The sequence below is a fragment of the Salvelinus namaycush genome, chromosome 4 (assembly GCF_016432855.1).
Source record: "Salvelinus namaycush isolate Seneca chromosome 4, SaNama_1.0, whole genome shotgun sequence".
Taxonomy (NCBI): Eukaryota; Metazoa; Chordata; class Actinopteri; order Salmoniformes; family Salmonidae; genus Salvelinus; species Salvelinus namaycush.
The window spans coordinates 21910660-21932382 of NC_052310.1; the positions used below are offsets into that span (position 1 = coordinate 21910660).

The window sequence follows — 21723 nt, forward strand, 5'->3', positions numbered from 1 at the left end:
CAATCACCTGCCATGCTGGGTTAAGTAGGGGAGATATTTCAAGTTTGTGTGCACTCCATATCCATGAAATGAAATGAGAGTGATTGTTTGAATGGAGCGCGAATGTGTGTGCTTTCACAGGGAAATATCGGAAGAGACTTGGAGCTTTTGCCCGGGCTTCCACTTGGCGCTGACTCGGGACCCGTCTGTCCGTCTGTACGGCTGGTTCCTCAGGTCTAGCATGAGAGATGATGGATAGCAACAACACTGTGAGACCACAACCTGGAACAGGACTGGTCTAAGCATGCTTTGGTACTGACACCTGCCCACAACTCCAAAGAGACCGACACAGACAGACCAACACAGACCGACAACTGCACCAAGAGACTGAGAGAAACAGAGATATCCACAGACAGAGAAAGTGCTGCACAGGAGTCGTAGACACCTCCAGAGCCAGCGAAAGACAGACCTACACACTTCCGAGGGGATTATGTGGGGCTCTCATCACTGAAGCCAGAGTCGCAGAAGAGGCGAGAGGAGCGCTTGCCAGAGCGAGCCGTGAAGGGCACAGCCTTTAGAGCTGAAAACCCCAGAGAGAGAGAGAGAGATAAAGAAAGAAAGAGAGAAGAGGGTGAAGGAGAGACATAACCAAGGGTGAGGAGAGATATACACCCAGGGGAATGAGTGGGAATGACATGAAAAAAGGAGTGAAAAAGGGAATGAACGGATAAGATGAAAGGGTATGAGTAGACGTGGTAGTAGACATTGCATGATGATAGTTATAATGTAAATGAAAATAGAGGATGGTGAAAAATTGCATAAAAAATGGTGCAGAAAAACAAGCATTATAATACTGTACATTTCTACAAGAGTATATCCCAGCTACCGCTTTAGTTTAATTTCAGAATTGTATATTCATTATATTAGACATACACAGCAGACATACACTGTACGGGAGACCTTGACCCCTGACCCCACAAGGCCCACCTGTGATGATGTCCTCGATGGCTCCATCCTTGCCCTCCCGGACCAGGGGGATCACCTGCCGCCTCTTCAGCTCCGCTATCAGGTCCATCTGGGGCAGCTTGGGCATCATAGGTACCTGCTGGGGTCAAAGGGCAGCCAAAAAGAGTTGGGGGTCAAAATCAAAATGATACATGTTTTGAGCGTGAACAGAGTAGGTCAACTCTCTTTGTGTCTTATTGCATGGTTGCTAATGTGTCACCGACTACCTTCTGTGGTATTTCAGGCTTAGCTGATGTCGATGTCGACGGTGGCCCTGTCCTCCCTTCTCTGGACAACACATCCTGCTTTTTCCTCTGCTCATTCTCCTGCTCTGCTTGCTGCCGGGACCAAAAGAAGAACAGTTATGTATGTTACACTGTCACATTAGTACAACAGTTACTGTTTGATGTGTAGCAAAGAGCTCAGCACCGTCTACTATGTCGATACAATAACGTACTTACGTTTTTTTTTTAAGTCGGACTATATGAATACATTTAATCAATCAATAAATGTAATTAATCAATGTGGTGGCTAACCTTATAGGCCTTGATGAACCTCACGAAGACAGGGAAGAACATGGAGGGAGGTGTGGTTTTAGGGTTCTCTCCAAAGTACTCCACTGTTGATTCATACACATCCTAACAGGAGAAAAAATGATCAGACCTTCATTATACTGTACATCATTGTTTTCTGTAGCAGTAGTACTCATGTTATACAAATATTATCACCCTCTCCTAAATTCATTTATTCTAGTGTCATTAAACCATTACTAATTTAGCCCCATTTAGTAGGCTATACATTTTGACATTTTTTCAGTCTACAATATACTATATTTAGTAGGGAGAATTGACCTGGGCAGTCTTGCCATCTTCTACTACAGAGTCCAGCAGGTCATTGTTGCTGGTGAGGAAATCTTGCAGCACAGGGTTGTCTTCCTGTACGGCAAACTCTTTCCTGGTCACCTCCATGCCCCTCTTCAGGGCACACACGTCCTGCAGAATACTATCCAGGGACACCAGAGCAGCCTTGTCCATGAAGTGCAGCTCGCTGTGGAAGGCTTGGAGCTCAGGGTATTTCTCCTGGATGATGCTCACTATGAAGTGCAGCAGAGTCTGTTTCCGGTCTGTGGACTTAGTGTCTAAGAGCTAGATTGAACCAGAGCCATATATTTAGAGGCAACCAATGGAGAAAAGGATACAATGTGAAAAGGTTAGCCTGATCCCAGACCTGTATTTGCTTTATGACAGTGGTAGTCAGAGGTAGTTGGCGAAAGCACATACAGATCTGGGATCAGATAATGAAAATCAAGGGATACAGTACTCCATAACATTTTTAAATAAGCTGTGACCCATCCGGATGATGCAGTTGTTACTCGTCTCCAATGGAATCAATTTAGAAGTTAATTGATGATTTGGGTAACTCTGCCTGTCATTAATTATCTTCAGCAATAATTTGAGTTAAGAGGCATACTCCCCAGCTCCACCTTAGTGTTCTAGTCATTCAGTCACTGTGGCTGATTCAGAGAATTCCTGTCAGAATCGGTTATCTCTGGATCTCTCACTGAGGTGGAGTCTCATTTGAATAATTACTGTAGATAATAAATTCGATGCTGTGCTAAAACGACATTCTGCTAACCCAAGTGAATTTTATGGACCTGGGTTGGAGTACAAGAGCAATGTGCCTTGTCGTCGGAAAAGGAACACAAAATGAGCCTCTAAGATTTGGTTGATAAATACAGTATGTCTGCTTGAAGTCTTTCTCACCAAGTCGAGACTCTGCAGGCGGAACCCATAGGCTGCTCCTCTCTTGCTGCTGTTCATGTAGTTTCCAAAGGCTAGGATGATCTTAGGAACAGAAGAGGCATACCAAAGTGACACACCAATGCTGTGTAACCATACAAAACTAACCAATTGCACACAAACCATCCATGCAGTATATCAGTATAGTACATGCAGTATAGTAAAGAGCTGTCTCCTACAGTACCTCAAGGATCTTCTTCAGCTTGCTAGAGGACTTGATTGACATTGAGGCAGCGATGATTGCGTTGAGTTGCTATTGAAGAGATGGGAACATACATTATTATGGTGAATTATGATATTATGGTGAAGCTTTGCGCACCCAACTACTGTCCATGACAAAAACATTGAAATAACATTGAAACCATTTTGAAATAACATTGTTTTTAGTGTGTTCTACTGACCGGCTGGATGAGCTGGATGCTCTCGGGGAAGTTGCCCATGAAGGTGAGTGTGCTGATGCGCTGGACTAGCCGTGGGATCTTGCCAAAGCGCACCATGAAGCGGTCCTCCTCGGGGAGCTCGTCCAGGGGCCTCCCGTCTCGCTCGTAGTTCTGGATGAGCTTGACTTCGTACTCTGAGGGGATGAAACGCTCCAGCAGCTCCAGGAAGTCCAGGCTCAGAGCTTCCTGGTTATACCTGTGTGTGTGTGGGGGGTCAAGGGTTATGTACAACAGTGGAGGCTTCTCAGAGAAGGAAGGGGAGGATCATCCACCTCATTGATTTTCAGAAGGGAAAAAAATGGTAAAACGTAAAAAAATAGATAAGACTAAACTAAATATAATCACGTCACCAAATAATTGATTAAAACACATTGTTTAGCAGTGAAGGTCTACAGTAGCCTCAACAGCACTCAGTAGGGTATCACCATGGTGTAGCCGGAGCTAGCGTCCGTCCTCCTCTGGGTACATTGACTTCAATACAAAACCTAGGAGGCTTATGATTCTGTTAATGCGTGATCAGGGGTGTATTCATTCCGCAGATGTATGTTCAAAATGTTTCTTAAACGGAACAAAACGGGGATAAACATATCTGAATTTGTCCAATAGAAACGTTTGTTTGCAACTGTTGGACTAATGACTACATCCTAAATCAGCTAAATGCAGACAAGAGTGTGCAAGACGGTATTGAATGTATCACTGTCTGTCCATGTGTCACTGTCTGTCTCCTCAAATTTTCCTCTGTGCATCTACGCTGTAAACTTTCATTCATAGGCTAGGTTGTAGCAACCTCATGATGGGTTTTGGTGAAAATTTGAGTATCGTGTAATAGCCTAAACCTATCACTGTTACATTGAACTGGTTGAATGGAATATGAATGACAGTCATCTAATATGCTGTAATAGAAATAAGGCCATGCTCATGAAGAAAAGAAAAACTGCCCTCCCTCGTCTTTAACGACACTGACCACCACTGATGTACAACTACTACTTACTACAGAGACTGTTCATATTCTGAGATGACTGTATACCGACAACCGAAGTGAGTTACGAGTGTAATGACTCTTCACACGTTTCACATTGGTTATAAGTTGATCAGTTACTATCAAATGCTTAGTAAAACCATAGACAACCATATGTTTCTCTCTTTGTCTATACACAGTCACAATACAAAAAGTACTACATATCACATTTGGTCATTCAGCAGACGCTCTCATCCAGAGCGACTTACAGTCAGTGCATTCAACCACATGTAGTCTTACTATATCTAATCTTATGCACAAATGACATGTGGTATTTTTCTTATAACAAATTGATAACAGACACATACGTCTCTATAGCGGTGCAGATGTCCGAGGTGGCCATGCCTCCCTTGCGCAGGGTGATGGCCAGGTTCTTGGCCCTGTTGGACTCCAGTAGGGACACTTTGCTGGGGATCTTCTGGGCCACCTTCGCTCTCAGAGTCCCCACGTCAGCCGGGGCTGTCTGGGCCTTGGTCTTAAACTGCTCCTCAAATGCGTCCATGTTCAACTCCTAGGACATGGAGGGGAGAGGTGGATAACTAATTCATGAGCTTTTGGTAATGCCCAAACTCAGTGAGAACGATCTACAGTTAAACATCAGTTGATACCGCAGGCTATTTTGTCATATGGCGGAAGACAGATCAGATAGCGAGAGAGAGAGAGAACTACATAGGATTTCAGGATTACAGAAGAAAGAGAAACTAGAGAGCGGATGAAACAGAGAGGAAGAGGGATTGGAAGACTGGAATGAGTAGAAACAGAAACAGCAGCCGCAGACAGATAAGGACATGTTGAGATGGACAAGAATACAGATTGTAAGCAGATAGCTAGCAGGGTACTGTGGTCTCACCCCCAAAACGTTCTCATCATCCAGCTCATTGAAGATGGTTCCAGCCACCTGGTTGGGTTTGAGGGCCTGCCAGTTGAATGAAGGCATACGGTACTTAGTCTGAATGGGCTTCTTGTTTCTGTTACCTGTCCAGAAGAGGGACACATTCGTTTTGGTGGGGATCAATGAAGTGAACGTTTCGTCTTTAGAACCACGACTGACAGAACTATCTTGACCTATCGCGTGTTAGCTTACCGGTGTGTCCATCATGCATGCCCCCAAATGGTGGGGCCATTCCAACGCTTGGAGGTGGTGGCGGGAGGGCTATACCACCCCCTGGAAGAGGGGGGGGCAGAGGTGGTGGTGCCGTCGGGCATGGAGGGGGAGGAGGAGGAGGAGGAGGAGGAGGAGGAGCTTGTGCCGTGACCTCTGTTGCACCAGGTAATGGAGGAGCAGGAGGTGGGGGCGGGACTACAGATGTGGGAGGGGCCACAGGTCCATCGACAGTCGTGATTTGTTCTGTGGAAGCAGGGAAATATGAAAAAAGGTAACATTTTTGGTGATGAATTTGATTCCATAAACCAAAATAAATGTATATTTTTTACATGGTTTCTGAGCCCATGTGTGTGGCTTGCAGCCCACCTGTTTCAGCATGGATGGAAACAGGAAGGATTAAAGGGATGACATGGAGGTCCAGGTGTCCCGAGGACGAGCGCTCCATTCGAATCAGCTGCTGGTCCACAAGCCCCTGAACTTTCTCCTCCAGCTCCGCCAAGGCCTGGGCCGAACGATCTCTATCCCTCTGCCTCTCTCTTTCCCTCTCTCGTTCTATCTCTCTCTCTATCTCCCTCTGTTGTAGAATGGTCACCTGGACACAGGACTCACGCAGACTCTCCTGTTACACAGACACACATGTCCATGTGTTAGCCCTCTGAGCTCCAGCCTAGGCATTAGCTCAGGAACTAACGCAAGACTTCTTTGTGAATGTCATGGACTGTAGTTAGTTAGATGATAGGACTACCTTTAGCAGCTCCACCTCTTTGGTGGTCTGGATGAGATGTTTCTCCAACTCTGACACTGTCTCCAACGCCTCCCTCTCACTCTCTTGCAATCTGCTGCTTATCTATAACACACACACACACACACACACACACACACACACACACACACACACACACACACACACACACACACACACACACACACACACACACACACACACACACACACACACACACACACACACACACACACACACACATTTATATACAGTCGTACAGACACGTAACAAAACACAGTACATACAATCTACTTATTATAAACCTTCAAACACAATGTCCTTCAAACACAACAAAAGTATGAACAAGTTGACCCAGGTGCAACACATCAAAACAAAGTTGACATAGCGGATGTGTGTTCTTGTACACATTCTTGTTTGTACACAATGGATGCATGATCACCTGTGCATTGTGGTCCTGCAGCTCCTCCATGTGCTCCAACAGGGCGTTCTTGGTCTCCGCATCCTCCAGCAGAGCCCCCACATCAAACACGTTGTCCAGGTAGGCCTGGATCTGCACCAGCAGCCTGTCACTCTCCGTGAACTTTAACCTCTGCACATGACAGAGGAACACAGACACGCATATACATAGACAAACATAGAGATACATTACTATTTTTCTATGTAATTATGTGCTCTCACATGCATCATTTGTTAACCTTCAAATCTAGTCTCCCATGACAACAGAAACATAAAACAACAGAATGATGTGTCTTTGGGTTTTTGGTTATGATAAGGAAAGACAGTTGTACTAATGCAATCTCATGAGGTCTTTATAAGACACATTATTCACAAATCAGTGAGTATATTTGGATATTTTCTGAAAACATCTGACCATAATTCACGGTAAAGCATACACCTGTTGTATTCAGCCAGCGCATGTGACAAATACAATTTGATGTGATGTATCAGTGGTAAGGGGCAACTTCTCTCTGTGATTCAGTATCACTCACCTGGAGGTAGTCATCCAGGCCATGGTGGCTAAACTCATACTGCAGATGAACCCTGAAGTTCATGTTCTCAACGGAGTGGACCACGATGTTGATGAACTGCATGCACGCCACCTGGTGGACATAAACAGTAGGAGACGGCGTGGTACACCCCCCTTCTTGTAGGCCCGTAGACCAATTTCACAACAAATATATATATAAATGAGGAACTCAGTCGGGGTCTCAACTTACTGTTGATAATAATAGAATATAGAATAGAATTTCAAAATGTCAGCTAAATGTTTTTAGATTGGTAAGTTAGTCTAGCGGCCAGCTATCCATACTTATAGTAAGCATGGTCAAATTACCGACCGGGGTGGGGCCCATTGATCATCAATTATCATATTAAAAATGGCAAACATTTTCCTCCATCCTACAGCAAAATATGAAGAATGGGAAGAAATTTGTTGTAAAACTGCACATTTTTCTCTCCACCCAATGGCAAAATACGCAGAGCAGACCCGTGATCCACTACGGCCCCTCATGATGAATAAAAAAATGTTGTGGCCCCCACCCCCATCAACATTGCCAATCACTGGTTTACATCAATGGCGTCAGGTTTACATCAACTGTAATCAAGTCTGAGCATTTTTTCTTCTGTGCATCAGAGAAGGAGATGGACCTAATAAACATGAATTGTGCAATTTGGAGTCAGACTCACCATGAAGTCAATGTTGCTGTCTTCATTGGAGAAATACTCCATGAGCTTCTCGAATCGGCTCCTCTCTCCACATACCTTATGAACGACATGGATTAAGGGGAAAAGGTTTTCGACTATGCACATAATTCTGCATTGCAGCGCCACAAATATGCATAGGGTGGCAGTGTATCCTTAAATACAGCTTCCTGTACCCCACGCAACCGATATTTCACTTTGTATGCTTCTCTCCCGCCCTCTCTACCCCTAGGCTAACGCAAATGACTTCTAAAATGGAAGTTAACTGACTTCAATAATGAAAGCTAGAATGTCAGCATCACTCGGCCATACAAAGGTGGGTTCAGAACACTCTCATAAGCAGTAAAATACATCAGTTAGACTGTTCTATCCTGTGATATCCAATAGCTGTTCAGAACATGCAGTGATATGTCTTTAAGGGTTAACGCGCCTCCCCCCAGCCCACTCATGTCCACTAAATAATACAAGCCTGCTCTTCAACCTGCCAGCCTGTACCCAAACAATGCCCACGCTCTGCCACTGTGGGCAACAGGAGCCAGCCTGGTCTTTCCGCCTCCACTTCTGCACTCCTCCACCATGTGCTATCTATCGTCTCTCGCTCCCTCCCTCCATCTATCTCTCACCCACACAGTTTGTCCATGCTATACCAAAACGACTGTCACTTTTGATGCCAGAACTGCAACTGACGCAAGGTCACTACTCTAAGGTATTGCTTAAGCAGTGTGTGTTATTAGGATATGAGAAGGCGAGAGCTCTGGATACTACAGTTATGGACTTTTATCAAGCTCATTTGAAAGTGTTGAAAGGTCAATCAATATTTCACAACTTTGTGAGCATTGTTTAAGCGATGTCTATCGCTGAGTGGCACATTATAGGGCTTTAAAATGACGGACTGTACGCAGTGGCAACCCATCATTCAGGGGAGGTGGAGTAGAGCCTGTTTACAGTAGCTGTTGTCTGTTTTGAATGTTATTTTGGCATTCATTCGTGTCACGTATCAGTTTGCAAGCAATGTAAAAACACATTTATTGAGTGAATAAAGCCGCATACAAACATTGTCTCTTTCTTGAGTAAGGCAGCTCCAAAATGCAGGTGTTTCAGCCTAGCTCAGTGCTTTCTGTGGTGGTGGGGCAGCCAGCGGAAAATACAGAGCGTGTGCGTTGGTAATCTTCTCTTGTTGCGCCGTGATTGGCTCGGTGTTCTGTCACTCATGGGGAAACTACATCACCTCAGAATCTACAGGGCGAGCTAGGCAACTCAATTTACATTGGAAGTGCCCATCCAAGAAGGCTCAGGGTCATTGGCCACAGATAAAATGGCTTCAAATCACGTTATATCTACCATGGCTTTGATTGGACTGATCATGTCAACGTCATACCTTCACAATCTTAGCTAGCAAGCTAGACAAGCAGTCATCGTCATGAATCACGTCGACAATCTACTGGCAAATCCTTTTCAATCCTTGTCATATGAAGAGAAATTATAGATAAATCGTATTGGTGCTCTTCAGGCATTGGACATAAACACTACAAAACAAGTCGGAAATTGCAAATTCAATAATGAATGGTTTGAAAGGAATCAGTGGCTCACTGCAAGCGTTGCAAAGCAATCACTATTTTGCTTCCCCTACCTGCTTTTCAGTGGAGAGGGTGTGTGGTCCAAGTCTGGGTTTAAGGACTTAAAACATCTGTCTGAAAGGGTCTCTTTTCCAAGTTTAAAAGGATAAACATTGTCCATGGGCCAGAAAAGGTTGAATACATTGGCCATGCTGTCAATGCAGCATGATGTCTTCCATGTTCAAAACAACTGGAAACTTGGAACTGGGAAATCTCAGACTTCAGAGAGTTCAAAACAAGTGGGAAATACGTTCTGAACGGTCATCCAACTCGGAATTCCAAATTCTCTTTCTAGAGCTCCAACCTAAAGATGTTGGACGTCATGATTCGGCCTTGTTTTTTTTCCAGAGTTCCCAGTTGCCTTGAAAGCACCATAAATCCAGAGAATGACAGAGTTTGATAAGACATTTTTATGACAAAATTTGCCCACAAGAAGAACCACCGCGCCACCTTCCTGTTCAAGTGAGCACAGCACCACAACGAGTCCAAAAATGTAATGTATACTGCTGCATAAATGATGTAATATGCCAGGGAGATATGTATACTGTAGCTAAGAAAGTAATACTATATTGTGTAGTAAGCTGTTCCTAGCCCATGTGCCTCACCTTAATAATTTGATAATTTCCCCCTCAGCCTACTGTTCTGACTTGCTGGTGCACATGTAGCCTATAGCCTGTTTTAGAGAAATGTCATCATCGAATATTGTAAGACCTTTCTTTGTCTGCTTATATGCCCCCTTTATTTATCCTACGGTTCTGACTTGGTATACAGGGAGAAAACTGTAAGAACGGCTAATGTTCTGAATTCTGTCGCTTTCCTTTTCAAAAGTGCCGAACAAATAGTTATATTGACTACGTCCATCTTAGCTCGCTCATTAATGTCTTAATCGAAATTATGGATGGCCTCTTATCCGCTCATCCATCCCTTATGCCATAGTTTGTACAGCTCAATTATTATAGGCCTATTGCTTATATTGGTCTACCTTATTAGTATCTTATTCATCATTTTAGGCAATGTTGGAATGATTTCATTGTTTTGCTTACTTTGTGTATTATAATTAGCTCATGTGTTTTCCTTCACGAGGAGGGGATATTATATAATGTTGTTGGGTCTGTAACCATGCTTCCCGTTCAAATATTTGTTTTCAACAAAAAGTTCAGTAATAGACCCATGTAATTCCAGTTGATATTGCGAGGGTTGTTTTGTTTGTTTGTTTGTTTCCCCATAGGTCTAATAAAATACTTCAAATTGTAGGTTAACCTCTCGCTCTCTCTCACTCTGTGTGGTGACTTAAAGAAGAGTAAAGTTAAGGCCTCAACATCGTACTGAGTTTATCTGAACTACTGTAACATTTATCAGAATTTCTGTCGGTGTCCATTTTCAAAGTGATGAACGAATAGGCCTACCTCGTCGCAGCTCGTTTGCTTGCACTTGCTAATACTTAGAGCTTAGTGTTAATGATATAAGAATAAACATTATGAATTTACTGAACATAAATGTAATAATGTTCGTGTATGGTTTAAAAGTCAAAAGTCATTTTGCCGTTTTTTATTATTGAAGGAGAATGCGGTTGTTATCGACTTACACAAATCCACAAGGAGTCAGTAGTTGCTTAAACAACCACATTTGTTTAAGCAAGTCAGCTGTCAGCTATTGTTTTTAAAAAGTCAGTAAACAAGGCTGAATAAACTGTTTCGCTGCCAGACAAGGCTCCGCTGATAGCCAGGTGTAGCAGTGGTAAGGATTCACTCCATGGTGCTGAAAAGAAAGCTCCGCTGTTGGGACAGCTTTATGTAGGCTCTAACAGGTTGTTACCATTACAGTGCAATTAATGTATTGTTTAGTGTTGTGTTATGTTGTGTTGTGTAGTGGCTTTGCTGCCATGCATCTAAAAACAATTTTTTGAATTTGTCCAACCAAGATTTACATGCTAAAATCGCCACTGACTGTAAATAACCAATGCTGATATATCATGTGTTCTGCTACTTCCTCATGCCGCCAGACCCCTTTTGCTACTGAAAAAGTTGTCTGCTCTGGTCAATGTCCATGTAATTAATCGCTCTAGGGAGAGGTTTCTCATAACTACTGGACTGGGATAATTATACCAATCAGGACTTCAAAGACAAAAACTGACCACAGATCAGTGCTCAGGGTCAACTATCCCTAAATACCACAGGTTGCAGTAGGGCATCTAATGCTAAGACCTAGCTTCTCCGTCTTTCCCCATTGCTAATAATACCCAGGTCTACATCACAATGTCTGGCTAGCCCTATCCACAGGGGTCTTTCTCTGTTGGCAACAGTTGCTCCCTTGACAGACAGTGGGGAGAAGTCCAAGGAAAGGTTTAGCTGTCACGTCGCCAACAACTGTTAAGAATTTTTGTGCCCCCACCCCCTCCGGCACCTTTACCCCCTCCTGCTTATAGTGGACAACTGTCATGGCAGCTGCCAGGGGGGTCATTGGGTGATATCTTTGGATGGGGGTTGAATAGGTTGATTTGGCATGTGCAGTGTTCACAAGGAAATCAAGACTGCATGTAAGTCATGTAAGCTTTGCGTAAATTGTGTGTTGTTGTCAATGGGAGATTTGGGAAACTGGGAGCCTCTATGACCCGCAAACTCAACTCTGGACCTCAAAGGCAGTTCCACTGCATTTTTTCATTGTTCCCCTCTAATCAGGGACTGATTTAGACAGGTGGGTGCAATTAATTATCAGGTAGAACCAAAAACCAGCAGGCTCCGGACCTCGTAGGGTAAGAGTTGAATACTTCTGCTGCATGACGTGCAATATGATGATGGGAGACTTCAGAGGGGTGTGGGGCTTGACAGGAAGTGTTGGTGAAAAGACTGTCTTCATGGATACCCCTCTTACCTCTTTGAAGTTGTCAAAAGCGGAGAGGATGATGTCATGACCGCCCCTCACTAGACATACAGCAGCCAGCAGCTCCAGCACTAGAGCTTTGGTCCTGAGGGGTACAAGTGTACATTTTACACACACACACACACACACACACACACACACACACACACACACACACACACACACACACACACACACACACACACACACACACACACACACACACACACACACACACACACACACACACACACCACACTGGTCCTCACCTGGGGTTCCTGTTGTTGAGGCTGAGGGTGATCTCGTTCACACAACACGGGTGGGTCATCACCAGGTTAAACCCAGACTAAATCACACACGTACACACAGTTGTCAGTCATCGCCATCTTCAGTCATATTTCATACACTGCAGTGTGGACTTGATCCATACTGACGCAAAGCCTGTCAACTGTCGCTTTTTTTTTGATGGACAGTGAATTTACAGCGTAGGAGGGAGACATGAAGTTATTGATGTGTAAAGCAAGCAAGTCATGACGCTGAAATAAATGTTACTTCTCCTAGCTAATGCTATTGAGTCACTCTGTTTTAACAGTAGAGATGAAGGTGGATAGGCCTGCCTGGCTAAGTGTTATAGGTTGAATTGTACCTGGTAGTTCATGATTGCACGGAGGCACATGATGCAGAGGTGAACGTCGTCTTTCTGACTGACGAGGCGTGAGTTCCTCATCGCTTTCCTGCTGTGGAGAGCGTTGAATCTGCCCGGTGAGAAACGTAGCTGTTATGGACATGTTATTACAAATGCATAACGCTGCATTAGTAATAACAAGAGGTTATTACATAAAGAGGTTATTACATAACATCATGGTTGTAGTGACACGCCTCCATCAAAGCCCTCGCAGTTTGAACAAGTATGAAATCCCAACCCTATGTATAATTTGTTCACGTTTATAACGTGCATATATTTCAAAACTCAGAAGAGGTCAAATTAGCCCTGTGCCCCACAACATCATGTGTTTTAAGGCTGAATGAGACTCATTTTTGTCTAAGATGATGCAGTCAAAGAATGAGGCAACAAAGCTTTCATTGCCACATCCACATGTCAATAGTCATGTTAACATTCACTTTGAAATATTTTGGTTAAATGACATCTGAGTGATGGAAAGGAGGGGAAAACAAATATAGTAGACACCAGCGAACGCGGGACAGAATGTTTTGAGAGAAACTGTCACGTTCTGACCATAGTTCTTGTGTGTTTTGCTTGTTTTAGTGTTGGTCAGGACGTGAGCTGGGTGGGCATTCTATGTTGTGTGTCTAGTTTGTCTGTTTCTATGTTTGGCCTAATATGGTTCTCAATCAGAGGCAGGTGTTTTGTGTTGTCTCTGATTGGGAATCATATTTAGGTGGCTTGTTTTGTGTTGGGGTTTGTGGGTGGTTGTTTCCTGTCTTTGTGTTTTCTCTGCACCAGCTAGGACTGTATCGGTTTGCCACATTTTGTTATTTTGTAATTGTTAAGTGTTCACGTTTATCGTCATTATTAAATATGTTGAGCACAAACTACGCTGCGTCTTGGTCTGATCCCTGCTTATACCTCCTCTTCAGACGAAGAGGAGGAAGGCTGCCGTTACAGAAACAGAGAGAAAACAGGTAGAAAGAGAAGAGTACAGAGGCGATGAACGAGATACGTTCTCACACACCCCTCTTGGATGCATCAATGACAGGCAGGCAGGGCCCCAACATGAACCCTCTCAGATGTCTGTTGGTAGGTGGAATGTCTGAGGGTTTTGCCCTAGGCAGACATTTCTCACATTCCCGTCTACGCCATATTTACAACATAGTTGAGAATGCAGAGAGGGAGGAAGGCTGCTTCCAACGTTTACCCTACGAAACAGTTGGTGTGACAGGAATGTGGCTCCTCCAGATGAAAAAGAGTACAGAGGATAGAGGTGTGTGTGTGTGTGTGTGTGTGTGTGTGTGTGTGTGTGTGTGTGTGTGTGTGTGTGTGTGTGTGTGTGTGTGTGTGTGTGTGTGTGTGTGTGTGTGTGCGCATCTGTCTGCCTGTCTGTCTGTTTACATGTGTGTGTACATGTGTATGTGTGTGTATGAAAGCTTGGGACAGACTAGTCCACCTTGACACTACAGGTTAAGCTACAGTATGTGGTTAGCAATACCAGCTGTACCAAGATTCTCACAAGGGTACGGCCAACCAGAAACGTTACGAGACATTTTGAGAACGTTTTCAAGCAGATCACACTCGTTCTGGGAATTCAAAACACAGTGCAAAGGATTTATATTACATAAGAAGGAACATTGTCCCAGGTTTGATTTGTTCCATGGCAAGGAATGCCATTGAACCGTGCTATAATGTAATTTACATCAAAGTGTATCAGGTTGTCAATGCCCATGAACCACGTGTTTTTATTAAACATTTCAACAGGGACACCACCCTATAATTTGAATGAGATGTAATCTATCTATAGGATGCTTACAACACAGTCCACAGTAGCGTGAAATGGATGGTGGGACAGAGAAACATAGATATACAGAGAGTGGACCATAACCCCTGAATCTGATCCAATGAATCTGTCAGACCTGTTTTATATCACAGTGCTGGCCTGCCTCTGTATCCCATGATACTGTAATGTTGTTATAAAAGTGTGTGTGTGTGTGTGTGTGTGTGTGTGTGTGTGTGTGTGTGTGTGTGTGTGTGTGTGTGTGTGTGTGTGTGTGTGTGTGTGTGTGTGTGTGTGTGTGTGTGTGTGTGTCACCCTGACACCCGCTGCGGTGATCCAACCATGCAGTAACGTCAATCACAGACATCCACAGAGATCAATCTACAGACACATCAACTCCCATGGGGGTTAGGGGCAGTGTGCACGTTGTGTGTGTGTATCACAGTGTGTGTCTGTGTATGGGTACCGGAGGACTGGGAGTCATGGTTCTTTCCTTACAAGTAACGCCCATGAATCTAGGGTGCAAGAACTACAAGTGTAGTCCAACCTCAGTCCCATCCAACAGACAGACTTTTATGCGTTCATTGCGGCACCGTACTTCTCTCCAGTTCCTGGTGACACTCACCTCACAGTAAGGGAACGAGCAGCTTTAGAAGCACTATGGATTGGAGAGTTACCGGCACTCCTCGTCAAGTCCTCCACAGATTTGTCAGGTGTGGCTGTCCCGTTGTCCAAACTGTCCATGTCATAGCTGAGGGTCCAAAGTACAGATGTAGGATCTTAATTTGATAACTTTTTTGTTGCTGAGAATTTTCCTGCTTGGCAGGAAATGCAGATGAACTTTGTGATTGACACACATTCACTGAAAACCCACACTAAAACACGGTTATACTAGCAGTATTGCACTTTTAATGTAGCCTACATGTGGCAATGCAATATCTTAACCACCAATCAAGCAACATTATGGACTAAACATTCAAATTATGTTGCTGCAGGATTATTTTGCTGTGACAATATAGGTCAAATTAAGATCCTATATCTGTAGAAGGGATGTGGACATGAATGGTTTAGGGGAAACAATATTATCAATATGGAATATTCAAGTTATGTTAAATGTTCAATCTAAAGCCCTCTGATATTTTTCACTACTAAAGTGGCCCCCCAAAAAAGAAGGAAATACCCAGAGATCCCATAAAGAACCACATCAGGATGGACACTCAAGGTCAAAACCTTGCCTTTTCCTCTCAGGTTGTCTTATCCATACATAGACGTGAAGGACTGGTACTCACGTGACGGCACATTGGGCGAAGGACATATAGTCAACCAGGAAGTCCAGGCCCCGGTTCTCCTCACTGAGGAACTCCTGAGCCCAGCTGGAGCGAAGGGGAACAGGATAGGATGGGAAACAGGAGGGGGAAAGGATAATAAGACCCAATTGGCACACCTTAAAACAATTAACAATTAAGTACATACTGTACTGTGACACTTGAACACAACATCAATTTACAACAATCAAACATAACAACAGTATTCACAAGTTCACAACTGATAATTTTTATTTATCATGGGCTGCAACATACTGTGTTAATTGTGTGGTGTTGACTGTGTTCGTTGTGTTTGTCATTGTAATTTTTTTTGTGCTGTGTGGAAAAAAAACACGAAATATCACACAAAATAAATATGTACACAACTGGAATTTTGGTTTATCCAAGTGACAGTAACCACAGCATTAAAACATCAATCTCACTCGACGAAACGCTGAAAGAATCTCACAAGCACTACGACTTCATTCCCACACTTCATTCCCACACTTTACAACAAGCAATTGTGGTGCATAGTTTACGAAAGCACTTACATCTGACTGGAGCTGCCAAATAGCATCTAACCCTGACGCTAGACCCTGCAAGCCTAAATCCAGCATCTTATGGTTTGCATATGAATATCAAATCATTGTATCATATTTCAGTGCTCTCACCCAATGCTCTTTTACAGGATTCTTTTATAGCGGTTTTATAATTATCAATGAGCTAATTCATCCCACCTCCTCTCCCCTGTAACTATTTCCCAGGTCGTTGCTGTAGATGACAATGTGTTCACAGTCAAATTACCTGGTAAAATACGGGTAAAAAATATAAGTGGAAAGGTTGGGTAAGGGGGGCAGATCTCACCCAATATGATTGGTCCTCAGGGAAATTTCCAGCTCTCTCAAGACCTGTGTGGACTCCTGGACACGCCTCTTGAACTGTCACAACAAGTTCGTTATCGTTGTGGAGAAATGTTTGACAGTGTATAGTGAACTAAACAAGCAGTGACCTACGTAGCTATGGATGAAACCAGTTATCATTTTTTTTAAACATAGCTTTTGCAAATTCATTGGGTACCAGTGATTAATTCAAGGAATTATGTTTTTGAAAATAGCGATAGCCCAGATGGTTCTGGTACAGGACTGTAATGGTACAGTACCTTACGACTAACCCCTCCCTGGTCAAGATAACTTCTGAGCTTCAGCAAGTAAGCAGAGGGTGGATTCTTCACTTGGAACCGTTCCTGTAGGAAGAAGAGCAGACAGACAGAGTGAGTGAGAGAGAGAGAGAGAGAGAGAGAGAGAGAGAGAGAGAGAGAGAGAGAGAGAGAGAGAGAGAGAGAGAGAGAGAGAGACAGAGAGAGAGAGAGAGAGAGAGAGAGAGAGAGAGAGAGAGAGAGAGAAAGACAGACAGAGAGACAGAGAGAGAGAGAGGGAGAGAGAGAGGGAGAGAGAGAGAGAGAGAGAGAGAGAGAGAGAGAGAGAGAGCGAGAGAGAGAGAGAGAGAGAGAGAGAGAGAGAGAGAGAGAGAGAGATGGTAGAGTGTATCTAATTATGTTGATTGCATGGGTGCACTGTGCGAGAAAGGGACCAGAGGGCAAAACTCAACAGTCTTCACAGCCTTAATGATGACACTGCTTAATTTATGCAAACATAACCAATGATATATCCGTTGATGAGGCTGAACCAATGTTGGGACATGTACATATGCATGTCGGGATGCCAATCTATCAATCGATGCCAAGTCAGAGTTGAGGCAGAGGGCCTTTGATAACAATGGCTTTAACTCTGCTAAAATAAGAGAAGGGACAACATTGAACCATTGCAGGTCTGTGCTGCGGTGATGGTAACAGTGACAGGTGTCCTGTATGTCACTCCCCTCCGAGCCTCAGGAAGTTATCTGCCTCCTCACGGTTTCCACAGCAACCTACAATATTGATGAGGTCGCCAGCAGGACACATTGTGTGTGTGTATGTGTGTGTGTGTGAACGACCACTCTCATTGTGTTAGTGTGTCAATGAGGAGCTTTCCTAGAAACAAGGACACACTGACAAAAACAAACATGAAAAACTAAATTCTACTATACGAAGGTCTGCAAATCAGGGATTCAATCATTACAATGTAGTATTCTCTAAAGAAATGTCATGGTTATCATGTAACCTCACTCTGAAGCAGTGGTGTAAAGTACTTAAGTAAATACATTTAAGTACTACTTAAGTTGTTTTTTGGGTTATCTGTACTTTACTTTACTATTTATATTTTTGACTGCTTTTACTTTTACTTCACTACATTCCTAAAGAAAATAATGTACTGTACATTTCACTCCATATATTTTCCCTGACACCCAAAGGTACTTATTACATTTTAAATGCTTAGCTGGACAGGAAAATTGTCAAATTCACGCATTTATCAAGAGAACATCCCTGGTCATCCCTGCTGCCTCTGATCTGGTGGACTCGCTAAACACAAATGCTTTGTTTGTAAATTATGTGTTGGATTGTGCCCCTGGATATCCATAAATTAAAAAACAGTGCCATCTGGTTTGCTAAATATAAGGAATTTGAAAATACATTTTTACATTTGATACTTAAAAGTATATTTTAACAATTACATTTACTTATGATACATAAGTATATTTAAAATCAAATACTTTCAGACTTCTCCTCAAGTAATATTTGACAGGATGACTTTTTAGTTGAGTCATTTTCAATAAAAAATGACAAACCACTGCTCTGAAGTTCCTGTAGGAACTATGATTACATCCTGTTACTGTAATGTTATTGACACAGTGCAGTAGTGTTGTATGGTGCAGTGGAGTTGAGGTCCCACCTGATCACAGACCAGTTCCCACTTCTTCTCGTTGTCATACTGACACAGGATCTTCACCTTGTCTGGAGGCAGATTCATGGAGTTCTACGGAGAAAAAAAACAAAGAGAGAGAGAGAGAGAGAGAGAGAGAGAGAGAGAGAGAGAGAGAGAGAGAGAGAGAGAGAGAGAGAGAGAGAGAGAGAGAGAGAGAGAGAGAGAGAGAGAGAGAGAGAGAGTGAGAGCACGAGAAAGAGAGAGAGAGAGATGATTCATATGTCAGAAACAAAGTTGTACTATATATGGTGTCGATCAAAAGATGAACTTTGAGAAGCAATGATGGCAAATTATGTTTTGTCGCAACAGGTTCCATCGGAGCAATTATGATGAGTTGACTTGATGTGCTTCAAAACATCATGTGATGAGCTTGTCTTATCACCTTCTCTTGTTGCGACTGAAAACTAGAAACAAATTACTGGGTGGCATTTAGCCTGCAGATATGCTGCAGATATACAGGTAACTGATTGCCAAAATAAAAGTCTCAGGCGCAGCTTCAGAATCTCCCATGGGTGTTCAATTGGGTGGAGATCTGGTGACTTCATTCTATAGCTAGAGGGCTCCTGATATCTCCAGGAGTGATAAGTATCATTTTTTTCTTTATCTGTTGTCTACTACTGTGGTTTTAGTTGTTCTGTGGAGTTGTTCGAGGAAAGAAAGAGAGGAAGGCTCCACACCACTCTCTCACTTGAGTATCTTGCCTAGTTATTTAATGACTCTCATTTTGCTCTTTTGTAGCTTTGGCAACCATGTGTGTTTTCTATACCCGTTTGCTCCTCTCTCTGTAGGCTTTACAGACGCTCCCCACCCATTGGTTGCAACACTTCTAATTTAGTGTACCCGGCTCACACAACCAATGTGGAATTTCGGGTCTCTGGCAACGTTTGGAAGTGCCGATTTGCGGTCAAGAACGCTGAGTTCATTTCAGGACCTTAACTTTTAGGCCCTGATGGAGACATGGATTTCCCTAGAGAACGCTGCTACCCTAGCTGCTCCCTTCATCTGACTACGTTTTCTCTCATAGCCCAAGAGCATCTGGCCGTCGCAGTGGTGGCACAGGGCTACTCGTTTCTCCTAACTGGAAATGTTCTCTTTTCTCCCTCTCTCACCTGTCCATTTCCTCATTTGAATTCCATGCTGTCACTGTCACTTGTCCACTCAAGCTTTGCATTGTTGTCATCGATCGACCACCAAGTGCCCTTGGAGAGTTCCTCAATGAGCTTAACACCTTGATAAACTCAGTTCCTGACGATGGCTCACCGCTTTTCGTACTTGGCGACTTCAACCTCTCAACGTTTGCCTTTCCCCTCCTTGCCTCTTTTGACCTCACCCTTTCCCAGTCCCCTCCAACTCACAAGGCAGTCAATACGCTTGACCTCATCTTTACTAGAGGCTGTTTGCCTACTAATCTCACTGCAACCCCCCTCATGGTTTCTGATCACTACTTTGTTTCCTTTTCTGTCTCCCTTTCCTACAACTCTAGCCACTCAGCCCCTACCCAGATGGTTATATGCTGTCGCAGTCTTCACTCTCTCTCCTACTGCTCTTTCCTCTTCTATCCTATCATCTCTCCATTCTGCTAAATCCTTCTCACTCGTCTCCTGATTCTGCCTCTTCGACCATACTCTGCTCTCTTTCCGTATTTTATGACTTGCACTGTCCCCTTTCCTCCTGGCCGGGTCGCCCTCCTCTCCTGCTCCATGGCGAGCTAACAGAACAGTGCTGCGGGGAGCTGAGAAAAAATAGATGAAAATAAAACTTCCAGATGACCTATCATCCTTTCACTCCCTCATCTCTACCTTATCTTCCTCTGTATCTGCTGCTAAAGCAACGTTCTATCTCTCTAAATTTCAAGCTTCTGCCTCAAACCCTAGGAAACTATTTTCCACCTTCTCTTCCCTCCTTAATCCTTCACTCCTCCTCCCTCTCTGTGGAGGACTTTGACTACATTCACTCAGCATATTGAGTTCACTGGTCCCACTCATACAGAACTACCCTATGCCTTGACCTCTTTCTTCCGTCTCTCTCTAGATAAATTCATGTAACTAGTGAGGTCTAGTGAGGTCTGGCCGCTCGACAACCTGCCCATTCGACCCCATCCCCTCCTCCCTTCTCCAGACCATCTCTGGAGACCTTCTCCCTTTCCATCATCAACTCATCCCTGATCACTGGTTGTGTCCCCTCTGACTTCAAAATGGCCCGAGTTGCTCCCCTCCTCAAGAAACTAACACTCGACTCATCTGACGTCAGACTAAAGACCTGTATCCCTTCTTTCTTTTAATTCCAAAACACTTAAGCATGCTGTCTCTGATCAACTCTCTTGTTATCTCTCTCAAAACAATCTTCTTGACACTAACCAGTCAGGCTTCAAGATGGGTAATTTAACCGAGACTGCTCTTCTTTGTGTCACGGAGGCACTCCACACTGCTAAGGCTGACTCTCTCTCCTCTGTTCTCATCCTCCTAGATTTATCTGCTGCCTTTGACACCGTGGACCATCAGATCCTCCTCTCCACCCTCTCAGGGCTGGGCATCTCAGGCTCTGCACACTCTTGGATTGCATCCTACCTGGCAGGCCGCTCCTACCAGGTGACGTGGAGAGGATCTGTGTCTGCACCATATACTCTCACTACTGGTGTCCCCCAGGGCTCTGTTCTAGGCCCTCTCCTCTTCTCTCTATACACCAAGTCACTTGGCTCTGCCATATCCTCACACAGTCTCCTATCATTGCCATGCGAATTACACTCAACAATTGTTCTCCTTCCCCTAGTGGCGACACGCATCTCTGCCTGGCAGATATCTCAATTTGGATGTCGGCTCACCACCTCAAGCTTAACAAGAC

At 43.8% G+C, this 21723-nt stretch overlaps 1 protein-coding gene across 1 annotated transcript; it reads right to left on the reverse strand.

Annotated features, from left to right (window-relative positions):
• Positions 1–467: 467 nt before the first annotated feature.
• On the reverse strand, positions 468–18927 carry LOC120045782 (formin-like protein 1). The gene is made up of 24 exons (XM_038990712.1): positions 18850–18927; positions 17181–17264; positions 16886–16959; positions 16007–16090; positions 15343–15468; positions 12914–13001; positions 12537–12613; positions 12280–12373; positions 7778–7852; positions 7051–7191; positions 6531–6680; positions 6092–6193; positions 5713–5965; positions 5326–5589; positions 5092–5216; positions 4550–4752; positions 3185–3419; positions 2968–3036; positions 2748–2828; positions 1836–2129; positions 1521–1622; positions 1212–1322; positions 967–1084; positions 468–559 (listed from the first exon to the last, which is right to left on the reverse strand). Exons 1-24 carry the CDS (start codon positions 18925–18927, stop codon positions 468–470), a joined length of 3120 nt encoding a protein of 1039 aa, XP_038846640.1.
• Positions 18928–21723: the final 2796 nt, after the last annotated feature.